The 21,782-nt window shown below is 47.4% G+C and overlaps 1 protein-coding gene across 5 annotated transcripts in view; it reads left to right on the plus strand.

The window, feature by feature from the left end:
* The window catches only part of AMOTL1 (angiomotin like 1), a 142,733-nt gene that overhangs the window by 48,249 nt on the left and 72,702 nt on the right, over positions 1-21,782 (plus strand). For all 5 annotated transcript variants that reach the window (XM_089775714.1, XM_089775715.1, XM_089775719.1 and 2 more), the window contains one exon: positions 20,570-21,479. In XM_089775714.1, coding sequence (XP_089631840.1) covers positions 20,570-21,479 — 910 coding nt within the window. The remainder of the gene's footprint in view (positions 1-20,569; positions 21,480-21,782) is intronic.

Consider the following 21,782-nt stretch of genomic DNA (forward strand, 5'->3'; position numbering starts at 1 on the left):
CAGGCTTTGCTTAACCCCAAAGACAGGGGGGTTGGCAAGCATAGTGAGCAAGGGCACCACGCCCAAATAAGTCATTAAAATAGTAATGAACCAGTAGAGGAGTTATAGAATGTGGTATAATTACCTTTCTTAATACAATAGTTCCTGCTATACAATGTAAAAAATACTAATACAAGGATAATACTGGCTGAACCTCTCTAGTCGGGCACCCTCGGGACCTGACTGATGACGAACCAGAGAGTATGCTGGACTACAGGAGGTCAATTGTCTAGCGGCATTACCAACATTTCCATTGCTTACTGGGCTCTTAAAAGACATTTAGGGGTAAATTAGAGATAAATAACAGCACAGAACACTTAGAGCCAAGACTTGGGGCCATAAACAAACTTGGCAGGAAACTTGGCCATTCCCATAGTAAGTGGACATCTGGCTAACTAAAATCATGGTAGACTAAGGATGTTTCTGGACCAGATTGTGCTGGACTAAATAGGTTCAAGTTATACATATAAAATGGATGCAACTGGCTACCATTTAGAGAGTAGCAGTGATGCTTAAATTTAGCATAATGCAAAACATGGGCTTAATCATGCTCCCATTGAATTCAATGGGAGTTGGATCAGGCCCTAAATATGCTTAGGATCCACATCAATTACAGGTTATTAGATCTGATGCAGGAAACATCAGATTGGATAAATTTCAATTTTAAAGGAATATACTGGCCATTTATGCAACTGGATTGAATTCTGCCTTATCAGTTTCAGTGATTGGAAAAGTACATGCATATGACATACACATATTGGCTTCTTGTTTAAGTGAACACTAAAATTTATTGTTGCCGGAGGTAAATATTGACCTTGACTTTGCTTCAGACGATGTTTACGTGATCGATACATTGTGCTGTCCGCCTTAGCCATGTGTATGCACTTGCACAGTTCACCACAAACTGAAATACACACAAGATGGATGGTAGCTCTTGTTTGACAAAGCATAGCAACATGCCATAGCAGTTTGGAGAGGCCTTACAAAGGACTGTTACATAAGAATTGAAGGTGCAGAGGAAATGTAGGCAGGCTGAATGGAATTCCTGACATTAGAATGTGGTCTGGAAACTGGCCAGTGGGAACTGCAAGACTTTGCTGGGGGCAGGGGCAGCACAGAAGCCTTTCCCACCCTCCCCTGAGCTCGCAGCATTTAGAGAGCAGCTCTGAGCAGTGTACAGGAGCAGGGCAGGCAGGGAGCCTGGCAGAAGCTCTTGTAGGCCGGATCCAGCAGCTTAGAGGGCCGGATTTGACCTGAGGACGATATTTTGCCCTCCTGGGTCTAGACAGTGAGGCTATGTCTACATTACGCTTAAGTTTCAAAAGAGGATATGCAAATTCCACGGGATCTCACTGATCTCACTTTTGAAATGCGTTTTTTTCCGGCAACTTCCCCCCTTTTCAAAAAGCCACGTAAACCTCATTTTTTGAGGAAGAGTGGCTTTTCAAAAAAGAGGGGGCGGTTGCTGAAAAAACCACGTCCTGACTTCTTTCACTTTCGATAGCTCTGCTTTTGAAAGTGAGATTGGAAGAACATGAATTTGCATATCCTCTTTCGAAACTTCGGCGTAGTCTAGACGAGCCCTGAGTGGTCAGCACCAGTGTTCTCTCTAAGCTGCACAAGCCCTGAGCCTCTGCCTGGGCGGGGCTGATTAATCATCTCTGAAGCTGTGCTGCCGTGCAGCTTAGTGGGAACACTGGTCAGCACCAAAAGTGGACATCTAAAAAGTGCTCATTGGCACCATGCAGATGCTGGCGATACACTGACTCCAGAGAGTACCACCCACTGCATCACCAAATCCACTTTCTGTCAGGTGACCACAGATCCCATTTTGGCTGGGACACCTCTGTCCTGGTCATCATGATTTGTTTTGGCAAAATTGGGCAGCTGTCCCATTTGCTTTTGCCTGTGGAGGTGGGAGGGGCACAGAGGAATGTTCAGGCAAGAGTAAATAGGACAAATATCCAGTTTAGCCAAGTAAAGTATTGACTGCCATGATGTCGTCTCAGGCGAGTGGTGATGCCAGGTGGCTCGGGTCAGCTTTGTATGGTGAGGCTTGGACCAGCCCCCCCAGGCAGCTAGAGAATGGCAGCTGTTGGCTGGGTGCCCCGCTCTGAAGGCAGCAGTGCCACCAGCAGTGTCTCCTTCAGACCTGGGTGAATGGAGAGCGGAGGCTGTTGACTGGGAGCCCAGAGGTGCTTGGCCTATGCACTGCCAAGATTAAAGGTACTGAGTCTCAACCCTGCAAGCCCCAGCACTAATTAAGCGCTGCCAGCATGGTGGGGCTTGGATCAGTGGCAATGCCAGTTGGCTCATATTGGCTCATTGCAGAGAGGGGAGGAAGGAAATAGAAGCAGAATTGGTCAGAGAGAAGAACAGAGTGGTCATTTATATCAATTCCCGATGCTTCAGTTTAGGGAAATATGGGCACCCTAACTTTCTACCGCACCACACAGCTCTCATGTCTGCATAGTGACTAGGCCAGAGTTTTCCTTAGCTTCGGAGCTCTGAAAAGGTCTCAACTAAGGGTGTTAAAAGTCGTGTATTTGGGTAACCATGTAACTGCTAAAAATCTCAGTGGTTACGTGGTAACCCTCGCTGCAGGCTCTGCAGTAACAAGCTTAGTCTATACTGCAGAGTCCACTGCAAAGCCTCCCTGGGAGCAGGGCTGCCAGCTCCTGCTGGCCTGCCTCCTGGGGAAGAGGCGTGGTTGTGGCAGTGAAGCCACCTCCCCGGAGCGGAGTGCACTTGCTCAGTTCCCAGGAAGGAGATTTCCTTGAGTGTAACCGACTCCGTGAACTGGTAAGCATCCACTTATCGGTTAAATAGTCGTTTACATTCAGACATCCCTAGTCTCAACTCGAGGTGGTATAATGCTGTACTTGCAAGGTGAGAAAACACAGATGATTCTCTCCTTGGGCAAAATATGTATGTAGGCGTGAAACCAAACAATAGGGGCAGCTTCCAGACTCTAAGAGAGAGATCCCTGGTTACCACCTAAGATAATTGCTGGAAACACCTAAGACAGAACAGGGGAAGGGTTGGGCCCAAGCTAGGAGGCTGCCTACCTTGTGAGAAAAGATTACTAGAACTATTGTTAGGGTAAAAAAATTGCATGTAACAAGTATCTCAGGGTATGTCTACACTACCCCGCTAGTTCGAACTAGCGGGGTAATGTAGGCATACCGCACTTGCAAATGAAGCCCAGGATTTGAATTTCCTGGGCTTCATTTGCATAAGCGGGGAGCCGCCATTTTTAAATCCCCGCTGCTTCGAACCCCGTGCAGCGCGGCTACACGGGGCTCGAACTAGGTAGTTCGGACTAGGGTGCCTATTCCGAACTACCGGTACACCTCATTTCACGAGGAGTAACGGTAGTTCGGAATAGGAACCTAGTCCGAACTACCTAGTTCGAGCCCCGTGTAGCCGCGCTGCACGGGGTTCGAAGCAGCGGGGATTTAAAAATGGCGGCTCCCCGCTTATGCAAATGAAGCCCGGGAAATTCAAATCCCGGGCTTCATTTGCAAGTGCGGTATGCCTACATTACCCTCCTAGTTCGAACTAGGAGGGTAGTGTAGACATACCCTCAGAGAAGTAAGCCTAGCCAGCATGTTTATTTTTATTTTGCTTAGTAAATTACTTTGGTCTGTCTCTTACCACTTGCAATCACTTAAATCCTACTTTTGTCCCTAATACAATCTCTTTTGTTCATTAATATACCCAGCATAAATAATTGCTACCTGGGGACAACAGCTGTGCATATCTCTCTTTTATTGATAAAGGGGTTGAACCATTTATGAGCTCACTCTGTATAAACTTATGCGTAGTGAGATGGCTGTATATGGGGGTTTGATCCCATTGAGGCAGTGCACCATGATGCTGTGTCAAGTCCCTGTGACTGAGCCATCCCAGATTTGAGCGGATCTCAGTGTCTACTATAGGCTGTGAGTCCAACTCTCTTCACTGTGGGAGACCAGAGCTTTCTGGCTCAGCAGGACAGGGTAGTGGGAAGCCAAGAGAGTAAGGATGTAGGTTCAGTGATATGATCATCACATTAGGTGACCGTCTCCAAGGGTATGTCTAGACTACATGGCTCCATTAATGGAGCCATGAAGATGTGTTTACTAGACATAGGAAAATGAAGCGGCGATTTACATCAAAATGGCCGCCTCACTGTGCTGATCAGCTGTTTGGCGGCACAGAGGGGCAGTCTGGACACACCACGGTCAACAAGGGAAGCCTTGTCCAGACTGCCCTGCTATGCTGCCAAACAGCTGATCGGCACAGCGCGACAGCCACTTTGATGTAAATGAAGTGGCGATTATTTAAATCGCTGTTTCATTTTCCTATGTCTAGTAAACACATCTTCATGGCTCCGTCAACGGAACCATGTAGTCTAGACATACCCCAAGGTTTCTCTGTGACTGAACCCATTACTCCTCCATCCTGTTTGGAGCCTGTGCCTGGCACCCCTGGAAGAAGAATAGATCAGTAAAAGAGGGCAGCGGGGAAGCATTCTGCCCCAAATGGCCCTGTGAACAGGTAAACAATCCATAAAACACTTGCTATTATATACTGAACATTCATACAAAACAAACTCAGCATGGATTTTGTTGCTAGTTTTTTTTTAATTGCAAGATCATAGCAAGCATTTGCATTATTTGGGAGTTAATTGGAGTAGAGGGTTCATTGAGTGTATAGTGCTTAACAGTAAGCAAATGGGTTCACACAATAACTTCTTTCACTGACTTGTTTGAAACACCAGAGTGATTACCTGCCACTTTTTAAAAATGCAGTGAGATCTTATTTCAATTTAGTGCCAGCAAAATAGACCAGAGTGAGTTTGTTAGAGAGACTGAAATTATTGTACCAGCAGAACAGTACAACACTGCAATGCAACCTTCCCTGAAGATCAGAGCCTTTAACTGGAGGGTTCAGGCTAACCTGTACTGTCCCCATAGGCCTTCGTGGGGAACCTAAGGCCTGGGGGGCTGGATATGGCCCCTGGCTTGCCTGGATCTGGCCCCTTGAAGCATGGAGCTTCTCCATAATATTGGGGAGGTTATTAGAACTATTGTTAGGGCAAAAAAAATTGCATGTAACAAGTTTCTGAGAGTAGTAAGCTCAGCTGACATGTTTCAGCCCTCCTAACCCCTGATGACCTCCTGTGGGGCTGGAGTACACAAAATCTACTAGCCTGGACCCCCTTAGTCTTTGGTGTGGGAGGGGAATGTGGGCAGTGTCTTTCTCTTTCTCGGTCGGGGCCACATCAGTGAGGGGTGTTTGTTTGTTTTTACTTCACTTGTGTGCAGCCCCCAACTGATTTTTCTGTGGGTCAGTGGCCCCCGACCCCCAAAAAGTTCCCCACCCATATAGGCTGAGGGGGACACTGCAGGTTCTAGGGGACCTGGAGCATGTTAACAAGACTGTGTGGTGAAACTTGTACTACCAGTGCCACTGCCTGATATGTACCTATTCTGCAGATAGAAAATGTTAATCTGCAAGGCTGTAAACCCCAGAAACTTTCATAAACTAAACTCCCTATTCCCCCCCTCCTAAATCAAAAGGCTGCTTCTTTTTGGAGTAATATTTGTTGGAAAAAATAAAAAACTCCCAGGAAAGCACTTCACCTTTCTATTCCTTTGCAATGGCACTTAAGACAACAATTAGCTGCTAGACTGAGGGAAACAACTGGTGGCTAGGGCTTCTGGGTGCGTCCATTTTATACGTGTGGGGTGGGGAGAGGGATCCTGCACTTACCTATCACTGAGTGTCTGAGTGGGAATTGTTGTCTATTCTGTAATCAGCAACCAGGTCTCTCCAGCGTGGCATCTGCCAGGGAGGCATAGCCTAGGCTGTTGAGCCACATCAGGAGTCCCTAGCCCAGGACAAGTAGCTTGTGGAGGATGCCGCTGCAGGATCAGTGTCCAAAGGGAAGTCCAGGAAAAGGACTCAAATACTCTCTCAAGGTTCTTGAGCCCACATCAGCCAGCCGCTGCTGGTGACTACAGAGCCACTAGATTGGTACAGGAACCCTTCGCCCCAGCACTAGTTTTCTAATCCTGCTTCCTGAACCTGTTTCACGGGCTTATCCATCTGGTTCTATCTTTAGATACTCCTGAGCTGTGTTCCTACTGCATCAGCTGGCAAGTGACTTTAACCAAGATCCCCTAGGATAGAAGCTAGTTTCCTCAGGCCTCTCTTCCTTCCTACAGGGGCCTGTCCTCCTGGGCTAGGCAATATTTGTATCAGTTTGCTCTCTCTGCTGCAATCCAAAGGCTTCCTGAGGGGGATTAGCAGAAGAGGAGTCCTACATGAAACTACAAAAGCGACAAGGAGTCCTGTGGCACCTTATAGACTAACTGAAGTGTAGGAGCATAAGCTTTCGTGGGCAAAGACCCACTTCGTCAGATGCATGTCAAAGAAGTGGGTCTTTGCCCACGAAAGCTTATGCTCCTACTCTTCAGTTAGTCTATAAGGTGCCACAGGACTCCTCGTCGCTTTTGCAGATTCAGACTAACACGGCTACCCTTCTGATACTTGACTACATGAAACTAAGGACAAGACCTGTACCGGAAAGAGTTAATGGGTTAAGTGCTAAAGCCTCTGGTGAGGCACAGTTAACGTCTCTGTGTTGTAAGCATGAGAGCTGAAGAAAGGGCATTCTAGGCAGAAACAACCAAGGAAGGGCCAGAGTGTTCATCCTCTGGTCCTGTGGGAGTAGGGGATTCATATTCCCTTCCAAAAATCTTGGTCTAAAAGAAAACATTCTCAACAAAGCTAAGATGCCCTATCTCTTCTTCAGACTTCTCTGGGCCTGGGCACTCATGGCAGAGGGACTTTCCCAGGAGGAAAGAAACAGGAGTCTTTCTCCTCCTCCTCTTTGTGGGACCAAGGTCAGCTATCTGAAGTGGAGCTCTCCAGCCTGACCTACTCTGGCCTTCTTGACTGTGCAGCCTTGTAGTTCTCAGCCATGCAGATGGATAGGAGGGGTACTGGCCAGCACTCAGTGACTAACGGGTTAAACCCAGGTAGCTAAGGAGGTTGGCAGGGAGCCACAGTGCTGAAATTTGAATTGATGTAGTATACCTGCTTGCTCTCTTTGTGTGAGTTCTAAGTTAGGAGCTGGAGGAAGCAAGATGAAGTAGCTAGACAGAATTACCATGCCTAGAAGGAATATTGGGCATGGGAATAGACTGGGCCTTCAAGTATGGAGCAATATGGAGCATGAGTAGATAGAGAAATATACGTTTAGTCACGATTAGGGTATTTTTCTTTGTTTTCTTGCTTGGTTAAACTTCTCTGTGTGAATTCCAGATGCCTTTTCTTCCCCATTCATCATATTTAAACTGCAGCCCAAAGAGCCTATGTTTCTTTGTTTTGATCTTTTCTTTTTTTAGTTGCTTTATAACACCTTGCAACCAAGTATGCTTTGTCAAGTATATCTTTTTTTTGTTAATGAAATCGCCTTATTTAAGATGATGATTTGATTATTGTGTCCTGGAAGGTAGTAGGAGGTCTGTGTGTGTACACCTGCCTCGACAGGTAGAAGAGTCAGCTATTAAGATTGCAGTTTGTTTCCTGTGTTTTTGGTTTTTTAAAATTTTAAAGTTCTCTCATAGTAAAAGAGCTTGGAGTACCCCTCGGGAAGAAGTTCGAGTGTTTCTTCTTGGTTTTCAGGGTTTTAATTCACTTGATGGTGGCAGCCTGTTTCCCAGGGGCAGTCAGTCTGTGACTCTGGGCAGTTTTTGTAAGCAGAGCCTATAAGAGGTAAAGTATTTTTAAGGTCTCTGCGGGTCCCCCCTTTTGTACTCGGAGTGCCAGAGTGAGAACAACCCTGACAACTGATCTGTACCCAAAGCCCCAAGAAATTCTGGTTTCAAGGCTGATCCTTTTAGTCTGGGACAGTGGGAGGAATCTGTCTTCTGGTGTCATTGGCTGCGGGCATCAGCTCCAAACTCCCCTCTCTTGGTCAGTACAGAATGAAACGGGGGCAGCAGGAACAATATCTATAGTTACCCAGTTAAAGAAATGCTGCTAGTGAAGGATATCACTGATTCAGGGTACGTCTACACTACAACGTTAATTCGAACTAACTTAGTTCGAATTAGTTAATTCGAATTAAGCTAATTCGAACTAACGGATCCAGACTGAAAAACTAGTTCGAATTAGCGTTTTGCTAATTCGAACTAGCGCGTCCACATTAAGTGGACCCTGAACCGGGGTTACGGATGGCCGGAAGCAGTGTTGGCAGGACATCAGAGGAGGACTTAGAGCGTGGAGATGCTGTCTCAGGCTAGCCGAGGGCTGTGCTTAAAGGGTCCCGACCCCCACCCCGGACAGACAGTTCTCAGGGGTGCCCCGCTTGCAAAGCAGTCCTGGCTTGGAGTGCCCGGAGTACCCACACTGGGCACATCACAGCACTAGGCCATCAGACCGGCTGCACTTGCCGCAGGCTGCCATCTGGGGAGAGGGGGCAATTGGGGGGCTGCAGGAGAGCTTCCACCCCAAAAGCCCGCAGAGCCAGCCCAATCCTCCCCATCGGGGGCTTGTACCCCATTCCTCCCTCACCTCCTTCCACTTACCCTTCCCTAGCCCCCCTTCCTGATGTAGAAAATAAAGAAAACGTGTGGTCAAAAATAGAATCTGTCTTTATTGAACAAAACTGGGGGAGACTGGGAAAAGGAGGTGGGAGAGGGGAAGAGAGAGGGTGGGAGAGGGGAGGGCAACTAAAATGATCAGGGGTTGGGAACAGGTCCCATATGAAGAGAGGCTAAGGAGACTGGGACTTTTCAGCTTAGAAAAGAGGAGACGGAGGGGGGACAGGATAGAGGTCTCTAAAAGCAGGAGTTGGGTGGAGAGGGTGCATACAGAAAAGTTCTTCATTAGTTCCCATAAAGAAGGACTAGAGGACACCAAAGGAAAAGAATGGGTAGCAGGCTTCAAACTAGTAACAGAAAGTTGTTCTTCCCAAAGCAAAGAGTCAACCTGTGGAACTCCTTGCTGCAGGAGGCTGTGAAGGCTACAACTAGAACAGAGTTTAAAAGGAAGTGAGATCAAATCATGGAGGTTGGGTCCATGGAGTGCTATTAGCCAGGGGGTAGGAGTGGTGTCCCTGCCCAAGGTTTGTGGAAGGCTGGAGAGGGATGGCACGAGACAAATGGCTTGGTCACTGTCTTCGGTCCATCCCCTCCAGGGTTCCTAGGGTTGGCCGCTGTCGGCAGACAGGCTACTGGGCTAGATGGATCTTTGGTCTGGCCCAGTACGGCCATTCTAAGCTCAGGGCTCAGGGTCGGGGGTCTCAGTGGACCCCCTTGATTTTCATGCACACCTGCTCCTGGGTGGCCAGGCTGGCAGCTCTCCTGCCCTAGCTGGCCACTTTCCTGTGCCTAGTGCGGAGATCGTGGACGAGGTCCACGATGTCCGCACTAGCCCAGGCGGGTGCCCGCCTCTTGCGGTCCCGGGCAAGCTCCCGGGAGCCGCCAGCCTGGTCCCGGGAAGAGGGGGAGGGCTGCGGGGCATCGGGTGGCTGGCTCGATCCGTGCCAGGTGCAGGGTCTGCTGGCTGGGTGCTGGCAGGCTTGCACCTGGCACGGGCACCGTAGCCAGCCCGTGCCCCTTTAAGGGGTCCGGGGCCGGGAGGGGGGCAGAAGAGTTTCCCTAGTGTTGGCCAGAGTGGCCACCAGGGAAACCTGGGGAGGGCTAGCCTCCTACACAGCCCTTAATTCGAACTAGCAAGTTCGAACTAGGCTTAATCCTCGTGGAATGAGGATTACCTAGTTCAAACTAAGCGCTCCGTTAGTTCGAATTAAATTCGAACTAATGGAGCGCTAGTGTAGTGCCTATGAAAGTTAGTTCGAACTAACGTCCGTTAGTTCGAACTAACTTTGTAGTGTAGACATATCCTCAGTTACATCCATATGTTGGATAATAGAACTAGAAGAAAACTAAAGTGCTACCAGGGAAGGAAAGCGGTGGGATTAGCCGGCCCACCTGAATCATGTCTAGAAGAATGGGGCTAACAAGAACAGACCGAACTTAGCAATATTTGTTTTTAAAGTGGCATCAGTGTTGGTGAATGTTGGGGAACAGTGAACAGCTGTCACAGCTGTGGCAGGTGCTGGCTCCCTGGGTGTTATGAGGCTGGAGCACCCACAGGAAAAATGGAAGGATACTTAACACCCACTGGCAGCCAGCTCTCCATGCCAGCATTTTCTGCCCTTCAGTGACCCTGCCAATTAACTCCTCCCTGTGTCTCTTGCCCACGTAGTCAGCTACTCTGTGGTGTGCAAGAGGCGATTGATTGTGTGTGTGGGGGGGAGAAGAGTGGTATGTTCCAGGAAGAGGGTGGAACTGGGTAGGAGAGACAGAGCAGAGACTTGGGGGAATGTGCAGAGTGGGGTCAGAGCCTGGGATGGAGTAGGGGTTGAGCATCTCCAGGGCAAAGATGAAGCGAGTGCCTTCATCCCTTGTTGCCACAGAGCAAGGGCAGTGTGTAGAACTTAGTTCCTTTGCTGAGACTGCTATGTCTCAGTTTTAAGATTTTGTTTTTGATCTTGTAGATATATGTGTCTCTTAGGAAATGGACTGAGATTAGAATCCTTTTTGACCTAGATCAGTTAGCAGCCGTCACATGGTCACAGATTTGGGTTACTACCACCAGAAGGAGGAATTGAAAGAGCTCAAAGTGGTGGATTCTATTTCCAGTCTCCTGAACTAGAAGTAAATGCCTGGCTTGCATTTAGGCCCACAAATATGGCTATAGATACCCATCCCCCAATTCATGGAGTGATGAACTATAAAAGTTGGGACTATCTCTTGCCATAAGTCTGTACAGCATCTAGCACAGTGGGGCATGGATCTGGTTAATGCCTCAGTGTTACTGTAATATAAATAATAATGGTTTACTAGTGCTCCCACATTAATTCTCCTAGTCTGAGTTCTCTTGCACATGCCTGCATTCAACTTTCTCTCCCTTTTGTCTTCCCAGATCCTAACCATTTCACTTTTCTCATAACTCCCAATTCATAAAACAATGTTGTGGTAAAGCAAGCACCTTTCACCCCTTTCTTCAGACACTTTGGTTATATCTACACTGCAGGCTTCTTGTGGAAGAACTGTTTTGCGCAAGAGTTCTTGTGCAAAAGGTCTTCCACAAGAGCGCGTCCACACTGCCATGTGCTTTTGCGCAAAAGATGTGCTTTTGCACAAGAGCGTCCATGGCAATGTGGACGTTCTCTTGTGCAAGAAAGCTCTGATGGCCATTTTAGCCATAGGGGTTTCTTGCGCAAGAAAATCATGTTGCTTGTCTACACTGCCTTCTTGTGGAAGAGCTCTTGTGCAAGAGGGCTTATTCCTCATGCGGAGAAGAACAACTCTTCCGGAAGAAGCCTTGTTTTCTGACGTGGTACTGTAAATTTACTTGCGTAAGAACGTGTGTGCAGTGTAGACACCCAGCAAGTTTTTGCGCAAGAACAGCTGTTCTTGCGCAAAAAGCCTACAGTGTAGTCGTAGCCTTTAAGAATAGACAGCTGGTGATGTAATTCATGCAAGAATGAAAGGGCCCCTTCCAAGATAGCGTAAAGCAAAAGTCCCACTTGTGAACCAAAGAGCTAGAAAATAAACACCTGCCACACTCATGCTCTTTTTTTCATGTGCTACTTTACTTCCCAGCAGTGCTCCCAAATTCAGGTTATGGTGCTCTAATGGCTTGAGGCTTGTAAGGAGCCAATTCCTTGTCTCGGTGTCTCTGGGTGTGTCTACACAGCAAAGTTATTTCGGAATAATGGCCGTTATTCTGAAATAACAATGCGAGCATCTATACCGAAATTCCATTATTTCAGAATAGCCTATTTCGAAATAACTGTACTGTGTAGACATAGCCTCTCAGAGTCAGCTGCCATGTAGTCACATGTGCTGCCTGCCATGCTCTTGCTGCCAATCCACGCTCTCTTCCTGCTCTCCCATTGCTGTCAGCCAGTCCTGGTTTTCAGTAGTGCTGCTGCTGCATGTAGCACTGCCCCTTGAAGTTTCTTCCCAGCAGTATCAGTGTGTCATGGTGATCACAGGCTTTCCATAACTGGTCCTGCAGCAGGTGTGTTCTGTGCTGGGTTGTCACTTGGCCTGATGCTTGCAGCTGGCTAGCCCAGCATCCCTGCAGGCTGAGCTGACAGGCCATTAAAACTCCCAAAGAGATTTCCTTCATTGCAGCCTCATGAGGACAAAGCAAAGGTGAGGACTTGGGTTTTGTATTTCTCTTTAGTTGGCTTATGTAAGCGGGGGAATGATCCCGCTATTGTGGGGAACTTTCCTGGCTTCTATACAGCCCGGTGAAATGAACCAGCGAAAGGATCTGAGTCCCCGCTCCCACTTCCTTTACCCCACGGCTCCCTGATCCTGAGGGCTCCCCCTCCACTCTCCTGAGTAGCAGAGCCCTTGAAACCCCAAGAAGGCTGGGCCCAGGTTTCCTGGGGCTTAATCCCTGACCTTGTAGTCACTAGGGGCAGGAGTTAGGGTGTCCCCACTCCGAGGTGCTCTCTTTATACTGCAGGCCTTCTTGGCCCAGTGATCACTTCATAAGGTTCAAAGCAAATACAATTTATTAAACAACAACTGATTAAAGAGAAAAGAATAAGAAAAAAATGAGAATGGTTAAATGAGAACACACAGCCCTGCTCTGTAGCACAGGGACATCAAAACAGCAGTTTGCAGAGTATAAGGACAGTCCACAGTCTCTTTCTTAGAGGCCTTGGATATGCTGCAGGGGGGCTACAGGCAGGACACGCTAGCTCTGGTAGTGACCACACAGTCTCAAGCTCGAAGTGGCCAGACCCCTCTCCCAGTCCAGAGCCTTTCCCCACACTTTGCTGGTCCCAGGTGCTCACCACATCCAGCTGCAGGCTGTGCTGCTTGGCCAGTTCCAGCTCCTTGTGTTGCTTCTCTATTACTTTTGGCTCTCTGAGCACTGCCAGTCTGCTGCTCAACACAGGGTCTGCACTCCCTGTGCTGTGTATGCCTGGCTCTGCTGTTGCAAGACTGTCTCTCCACACAGCTTGTACTCCTGGCCTGTCTGTGTCTGGTTCTTCTTCATACAGCTTGCACTGCTCTTTCAGCTCTCTGTCTTTGCAGGACCTCTTCTGCACACAGCTTGTTTGTTCAGAGAGAGAGCCAGAACAATCCCAGCTCACAGGGTGGACGGGGCCTGGCCTCTCCCTTTCCTCACTGGCCTGTCCAACCTGTCAATCAGGCTGAGCTGGAGTGTTAGCTGCTTTCCATTGTCTCTGGGGTCAGTCAGTCTCATGAACTCTTCCCCTTCAGATACTGCGAGCTGGCAAACCAAAAACTCCCACAGAGTTTTAGTAAGGGGTAACAGTCCCGTTACACTTAGTACCAGCACCATTGTACCATATGGGCTACAATGTCATATGATAATACAAAAATGAAGAGCTTGCCTACCCTAAGAGTTCACTTTGTAAGACAGAGACAAGTGGAACATGGGTTGCACTAAGAAATCTGGACGCAGAGGATTCAGGGTGAGATTCAGTGCCGTGTCTCTTATGCTTTAAGCCACATTTGCACCTTGAGTTTGAGTTGCGTCAGTGGCCAAAACTCCTTCTGGTGTAACATGAGCATCCCACTCTAGACTGCCTTGGGAAAGAAGCGTTTCTCAGAATCTCAAAAGTGCAATTCTTATCCTAGGCTGTAGCTTCTGAGAGGTCCTCTGAAAGAGCTTAGGATGGCCTTATGCATTGTCTGCTCTGGGAGAAATCTTCTCTGTCTGGTTGCCAGTCTTATCCATAGGCTGTGTCTACACTGCACCCCTTTTCCGGAAAAGGGATGCAGATGAGACAAGTCGGAATTGCAATTGAAGCGGGGGATTTAAATATCCCCCGCTTCATTTGTATAAACATGGCTGCCGCTTTTTTCTGGCTCGGGGCTTTGCTGGAGAAAAGTGCCAGTCTAGACGGGATCTTTCGGAAAATAAACCTTTTTCCGAAAGATCCCTTATTCCTCTTAAAATCAGTTGCTGGCCTCCTAGCTGATGAGTAAAGGCTGAAAGCATGACCTGATTTAAAGGCTCAGTAACCAGAAGGCAAGTAACAAGAACCCCAAATTATTATTATTATTTTTTTTAAATCATGATGTTAGAACAGTCTCATGATTTTTAAATGTTTGGGGTTGACAGTGCTGGATGATTCAGTTTGTTTTCCTTGCTTAGATTTTTCTGACATGGCTATAGTACGCAGCTTATAGTCATGAAGAAAGCCTAGACCAGTGATCTCCCATCTTTTAAAGCACAAGATCACTTTTTGAATTTAAGTGCAATCCAGGATCTACCTCAAACCCAAATTTCCTTGCCCTGCCTCATTTTTCCAAGGCCCCACACCTGCCCTACCCCTCCTTTGCGGCCCTGCCCTGCTCATTCCATTTCCTGTCCTTCCCCCAACCTCAGTCACTTTCACCAGGCTGGGGCAGGGGATTAGGGTGCAGGCTCAGGGAGAGAATTTGGGAGAAGAAGGGGCTCAGGGACAGAGATTCATACTGCCTCTTTTAAGTACATAAGAACGGCCGTACTGGGTCAGACCAAAGGTCCATCTAGCCCAGTATCCTGTCTGCCGACAGTGGCCAGCACCAGGTGCCCCAGAGAGGGTGGACCGAAGACAATGATCAAGCGATTTGTCTCCTGCCATCCTTCTCCAGCCTCTGACAAACAGAGGCCAGGGACACCGTTTCTATCCCCTGGCTAATAGCCTTTTATGGACCTAACCTCCATGAAATTATCTAGCTTCTCTTTAAACACTGTTATAGTAGCCTTCACAGCCTCCTCTGGCAAGGAGTTCCACAGGTTGACAAGTACGCTGAACATGTTCAGACATAGGTACTGCTGCCAGCAAGCTCCCTCCATCCCAAGTCCTGTTGTGTCTCCTCCTCTATAGAGATTGGGTATAGAGTTGGGGAGGGGGGAGGTGGACATCCTGACATCAGTGCCCTTCTCCATGCAGCTGTGGCTGAGGGAGGCAGGTCCACAGCCCCACCTCCTCTGCTAAAGCATGTGTGTGTGAAGTAGGCAGGGTTAGGCTGCTACAATGTTATTTTGTAGCAGAATGCTGTATAATCATATTAGAAATAAAAATAAATATCCATTATATGGTGTACATCGGTATCAACAGAAATTCCAGAACAATTTACCCTGTTAATCCGACAGCCTTTTTTTTTGTCTTTTGTTCACCCAGTTGGATAATCTTTTCCTGTTGCTCTCTAAATATAGATATTCTCTACAGGAGATCATGTGTAATCTGAATGATCAGATGGTGACTTTATTAACATTTCATGGCAACTCTGCTTTCTTCTCCTCTGGGTACCAAAAAAAGAAGAGTTTGCATACGAAGATATTGGATCAAATTCTGTCCTCAGTTGCACTCATTTAGCCCTACTGAGGGTTGTGGAATTGATTCAGAGAAGAGTCACAGTGAAACTGAGAGCAGAAGTTGGCTCATAGAAAGCAAATGCCATTCAAAATGTGTACGATTTGTGTTATCAAATATTCAGTTATTCTTATCTTACTCTGAGTAATCGGGGTAAATTACTTTGTGTCATCCATTGCTGCTTGTCTCTCCTGCAACGACACAGACTTTCCAGCATACTGTATGCATTTGTTATTTATTATTTATTTGATTAAGGCCCAGTGCTCCACACAGATGTGAAGACAAAGGGGCTGATTGTCCAGTGGCATAAATCAAAAGAACATCCGCTGATGTCTAGGCTGCACCAGTGTAAAACCAGTGGGAATGGAAAATTGGGTGTGAGATTGCTGCTGTAATGAATTTTTCAGCATAGCAAGACCATATAGATAGAGATAGTGAATACTCAAACACAGGGAAAAGTGATGGAAAAGGCAGAATGAATGAAACATGCAGTTTATCTCATGTTTTAGTAGTTCTGTGATTTTTTGATTGATTTTTTTAAAGTAAAATATTTGTACTCGTTTAAATGCTCATCTAGCTGGTAAACAGCAGTCTGAGGAGATGATCAATGAGGATAGGCTTCCTGGAAGGAGTGAGTCTTAAGGAAAATGGAGGTATTTTGGCTGAGGTAAGGAGCGAAGACATAGAGGCTGTGTCTAAATGACATCCTTTTTCTTAAATGAAACGGGTTTAAATTTCCCGTGCTTCATTTGCATAATGGTGGCCGCATATTTTTTTTGAAACGGGGCTTTTCAAAAGAAAAACAGCCGTTTAGACAGGGATCAATCGAAAATAAAACTCTTTTTCGAAAGATCCTGTACTCCTCAAAATATCTTTCGAAAAAGGGTTTATTTTTGATCGATCCCTGTCTAAACGGCCGTTTTTCTTTCGAAAATCCCCATTTCGAAAAAAAAGCGGCCGCCATTCTTAAAATGAAGCATGGGAAATTTAAATCCCAGCTTCATTTGCAATATCCAAGTGTTTGATTTACATCCCTTTTTTGAGAAAAGGGATGTAGTTTAGACACAACCAGAGAGATGTATGGAAACCTGCTCAAAACCAAGACCAGGAGAAAGACACAAAGGGGCAGGTGAGTTATGCAGTTTGAATAGTGCCAGAAGACAGGAGATGGAGTGGAAAGAGATAAGAACAGGTGGTAGGCCTATGCCAGGTTGTGCAAGGCCTTATAGGCAGGGACAAGGAATTTTGTCTGATGCAGATAGTGATGAGAAGCTGGTGACTATGGAATTTGAAGAGAAGCTGAATATGGTATGATAGTGGTCAAGGGACACGAATGTTGTGGTTGTATTTTGGACTGATTAAAACCAGGGATCAGGTGATCATTTGAGAAGCCAGAAAGGGAGAGACTGTAACAATTGCGGCAAGGGGCAATGAAGGCCTGGACATAGTGAGAGTGGAGAGAAACAAGTGTACTCGGGAGTGGTCATAGAAGAAGAACTGGCAGGATTAATGACAGTAACAATGTTCAGGGTGGAGGAGGAGGAGTCAGGGATGATTCCAAGAATAGCTGGAAGAGAATGGAGTTGACAACAATAAAGAGAAAGGAGTGAAGATGAACTGAGAGAGAGAGAGATGAAAAAAGGCAGCTAGGGATGCATATTTGGTGAAGGGGATAATTTAGACATGGAGAAGTAGATCTGGAAGCTATCAGCATGGTGGTGATTTAAGATGTGCAATTGGATGTGGTTTTGCAAGGGAAAAGTGCAGAGGGAGAAAAAAGGCTCATGGACAGATTCCTGAGAAATTTGGACAGAAGGAGTGGGGAAGGGAGGAGAGAGACTCCGCAGAATCAGAGAGAAGCAGAGAAATGTGAGAAGTCAGGCTCTCTGAAGTCTAGAAGGGAGAGAGAGAAAGAGCTTGAGGAGGAGAAGGAAGTGATTAACTATTTCAAAGGCCATAGATCGAGGAGCATTTGAAGACCTTGCAACTTGGCTAGGTAGGTTCACTGGTGACATTGAAAAGGGCTTTTTGAGCAGAACTTTGGCAGATGCTGATTGAAGAGGATTAGAGAGGGAGCTAGCAGGGAGGAAACCTTGGCAGAAGGGCTAAATCAGTAGTTCCCAACCTTTTTTATACCGTGGACCGGCAAATCCATTCACAAACTTTTGGTAGACTGTCATCATTTATTTGCATATTTATTAAGAAAATAATGAATATGCAAATAAATGTTGCCAGTCCACCAAAAGTTTGTAAATGGGTTTGCAGGTCCAGGGTGTAAAAAGACCTGGCCCCTAAAGGCCCCCAGGGCCTGCCCTAATCCCTAGAGCCCCTCACCCCTCCACTACCCCCCCAGTGCCAGCCACTGATCCCAGAGTCCCCTGCACCCATCCCTCAGTGCCAGCCTCCTACCCTCAGAGCCCCTAGTGCCAGTCCCACATCCCAAATGCTTCAGTGCCAGCCCCCCATTGCCAGACCCCCTAGTGCCAGCCTCCTGTTTCCAGAGCCCTACTGCACCCAACCCCTCTGTGCCTCCTGTGCCAGCCCTGCCCCATAACCTCCTCACTATTAGCCCTGCTCCATAGCCCCCCAGTGCCACCCCCCACCCCGGATGCCCCAGTGCCCCCCAGTGTCAGCATCTTAGATCTCCCCTCCCTTAGAGCTCCCCAGTACTATCCCCTCCCCCAGATGCCCCCAGTATTAGCTTTGCCTCCAAATCTCTCCAGTACCAGCCCTCCACCTCTTAGAGCCCTCCACCCCCAGAGAACCCCAGCAGTAGCTCTGCCCCAGAAGCACATGGTGCCTGCCCTGCCCCCCTCACCTAGGCCCACACTGCCTCCCAGCCGCCATCTGAGTGCTGCTGTCCGGGTCGCAGCTGTCCTAAGACAGCGCGACCCTAAGAAATGTAAGCATTGTTTTCCGAGATACGGCTCTATTCGTGCTCCAGCTAGATCTTTCTTTCACCATATGAAGAACATCTGTACATATTGAGCCATGCTATCTCTACTTGTGTGGTGGTGATGGTACTTCATGAAACAATGATTTTGTGCATTAGATGACAGTTGTTCATGAGTTCAGTGAACTTCCATGTAAAGTGCTTCATGGACTTGAATTGAATGCTGCCCTTAGGGTTGTTACGTATATTTGGATTTCTCAGCTCTTTCTTTCAATAATACAATCTCCACATGTACTTCCCATTACTCTTTTGTGGCTGTGCTTTGATTTGTGGTCTTGCCAATCAGGCTCAGGCCTGCTCAATATTTGGCCGGAACACCTCAAAGGCTAACCTGGTGCAAGAAATGGTTTTGAACCAGTAAGTGACACTTGTTCCTCATATTCAGTGTGCTATATTGGTGGAGTTGGCCTTGCGCTGTCTGAGCGATTGCCTTTCAGATAAGATGTAAGGCCAAAGTTCAGGGCACTTGTGACCATTCAGTATCCCAATGCAATTCTTATGAGCCACAGTGTCAGCCTTGTGTAAGGGGACTGGTAGTCCTTTACTAAAACTCAGTGGGAGTTTTTGGTTGGCCAGCTCCCAGTACCCAAAGGGTAAGGGTCCATGAGAAATCAGGGCCCAGAGACTGACAGACCCCAGGGACAAAGGAAAGAGGCCAGCACTCCAGCTCAGCCTAATTGACAGGTTGGACAGGCCAATGAGGAAATTAGGAGGCCAGGTCCCACCCTCCCTATGAGCTGGGATTTTCTGGGTCTCTCTGAGAAAAGGAGAGAGAGCTAAGAAGGGAAGCGAGAAGAACAAGCTGAGTGGAGAGAAAGACCTGCAGTGTCAGAGCCAGAGGCCCATACAGCCCACAGAGCGCAGACCCTGTGGTGAGAAGCAAACCTGCAGTGACCAGAGAGCCAAAGGGGTCAGAGAAGCAGCACAAGGAGCTGGAGGCGGGCAAAGCAGCACAGTGCAGCTGCGTGTGGTGAGCAGCTGGGACCAGCAAAGTGGGGGGAGAGGCTCTGAGCAGGGAGACACCATCAGCCAAGAGGCCCTCTAGGCCTGACTTGGAGAGGGATTGTTACTCCAGCTGGGAGAAGGGTCCTGCCACCGAGGGCATGTCTACCTGAACTCCTCGTGGAACGTGGAACGAGGCGTACAGATAGTTCAGAATAGGAAGCCTAATCCGAACTACCTAGTTCGTGCCGCGTGTAGCCGCGGGCACTGAGTCCGAACTAGCGGACATTTAAAAATGGCGGCGCCCAGCAACATGCAAAGAAGCCCAGGAAATTCAAATCCCGGGCTTCATTTGCAACTCCGGTTGCCTACATTAACCACCCTAGTTCGAACTAGGCTGGTAGTGTAGACATACCCCTAGAGCCTGAAGTCATGTGGTCACTGCCAGAGCAAGCGTGTCCAACCTGCAGCCCCTCCCTCCCGCCCCCGCAGCACAGCCAGGGCCTGAGAGAGCCCTGGACCTATAAGGAACAGACTGTGAACTGTCCTTACACTCTCCAAACTGATCTTTGAGACAAGAATGTTTGCAGTTACTCACAACTTGTGCAATCTTCCTGATGTCGATGAGTTTCACAAATATAAATTAATGCATTATTTAGCCCTGCTCAAATACAGTACTTGGAGATATGTGACTTTTCCATAGGTCCTGACCTCCTATGGCTCAGGATATTGTACCATCTTTTTATTATTTATCTCATTTATGGAATATATATTATCTAATCTGCTTAGCTGTGGTATTTCTAAGGCTTTTGACACCTGAGACTCTGATAGCCAACTTACACTATAAGCACATCTTATTTACATAGTAGTGGTGCATCTGTCATCCTATCATCTTGTTAGAACTGACATGTCAAAATTACTGTTTTTAATATTTGACAAGTAGAGATAGCATTGTTAGAAATAAATCAAATCACTGAACTAAGACAGTGGAGTCATGGCCAGATTCTGCTCTCAATTAATGCTGTATAACCTCATTATTTTCAATAGCATTTAATGTGTTTTCCCTAGGTATACACAGCATTGTTTAGTAAGGAGGACAGGAAGAATGGCACTTAGTGTAAAAGGTTTAGATGATTTCTCTGCAATTGCTGGCCTTAAATAAGGTATCATTGTAAAACATAAATCCTGACTTTCTTCTGTTTTATGTTTAGTTGAGGACCCTCTTTGCAACTTCCACCCTCCAAACTTCATTGGGATCTCAGAGGTGGAAATGAGAGGTTCAGAGGATGTTGCAGCTGGAACAGTGTTACAGCGATTGATCCAGGAGCAGCTGAGGTATGGCAATCCAAATGAGAATATGAATCTGCTGGCAATTCAGCACCAAGCCACAGGGAGTGCAGGACCATCCAACAGCACTACAAGCACACTTTCTTCCACAGAAAATCTTGCACAAGAAGACCCACAAATGGTCCAGCAGTCAGCACGCCAGGAACCTCAGGGGCAAGAACATCAGGTGGACAATACTGTGATGGAGAAACAGTCCAGGGCCACTCAGCCTCACCAGAACAATGAAGAGCTACCAACTTATGAAGAGGCAAAGGCCCAGTCCCAGTTTTTCAGGGGCCAGCAGCCAGGTGCTGTTGGCCCAAGTTTTTACATTGCGGGAGTGTCCAGTCAGAAATCAAGAACAGAAGGGAGACCAACTGTGAATCGAGCCAACAGTGGGCAGGCTCATAAAGATGAAGCACTTAAAGAACTTAAGCAGGGTCATGTCCGATCTCTAAGTGAGAGGATAATGCAGCTGTCCTTGGAGAGAAATGGTGCTAAGCAACACCCCCCTACCTCAGGGAGCAACAAAGGCTTCAAAGCTGGAGGACCCCCACCCACTCAGCCTTCTGGCAAAGGAACTGATCCCAGAGGTCCTCCGCCTGAGTACCCCTACAAAGCCAAGCAGGTGGTGTCACCAGCCAGCAAGACTCAGGAACACGGGCTGTTTTATAATGACCAACAGTCGGGGATGATGCAGGAGATTCTCAAACCCTCCTATCCTGCTCCGCTGCCAGCAAGACCGGAAGCAGCAGTTGTCAGATATCAACCGCCCCCAGAGTATGGGGTGACGAGGTAATTCTAGCTCCTGGCCTTTGAGGTCCTTGCTTCTGTAAATACTCTTCATCTTTGTTTTAATTAACATTGTAGATGCTTTTAAGCAAAGAGACCTATACTCTCTTAACCTGGCTTCTTTAGCTTTGAAGGTGAACTTCATCGGCTCTATAGCTCTAGAAAACTGAGTGGGTTCATCTGTGGGCATTTGCCCCATTAAACAACTCAAACTAAGGAATCAAATTGCTCCGGACTTTCTCACAGACTTAGAAATATGCTGTGTGGGTCATAAACTACATTTTCTGAAGGGATAACAGTACAACT

This window comes from Pelodiscus sinensis, chromosome 1 (genome assembly GCF_052426305.1).
Source record: "Pelodiscus sinensis isolate ZL-2025 chromosome 1, ASM5242630v1, whole genome shotgun sequence".
Lineage (NCBI taxonomy): Eukaryota > Metazoa > Chordata > Testudines > Trionychidae > Pelodiscus > Pelodiscus sinensis.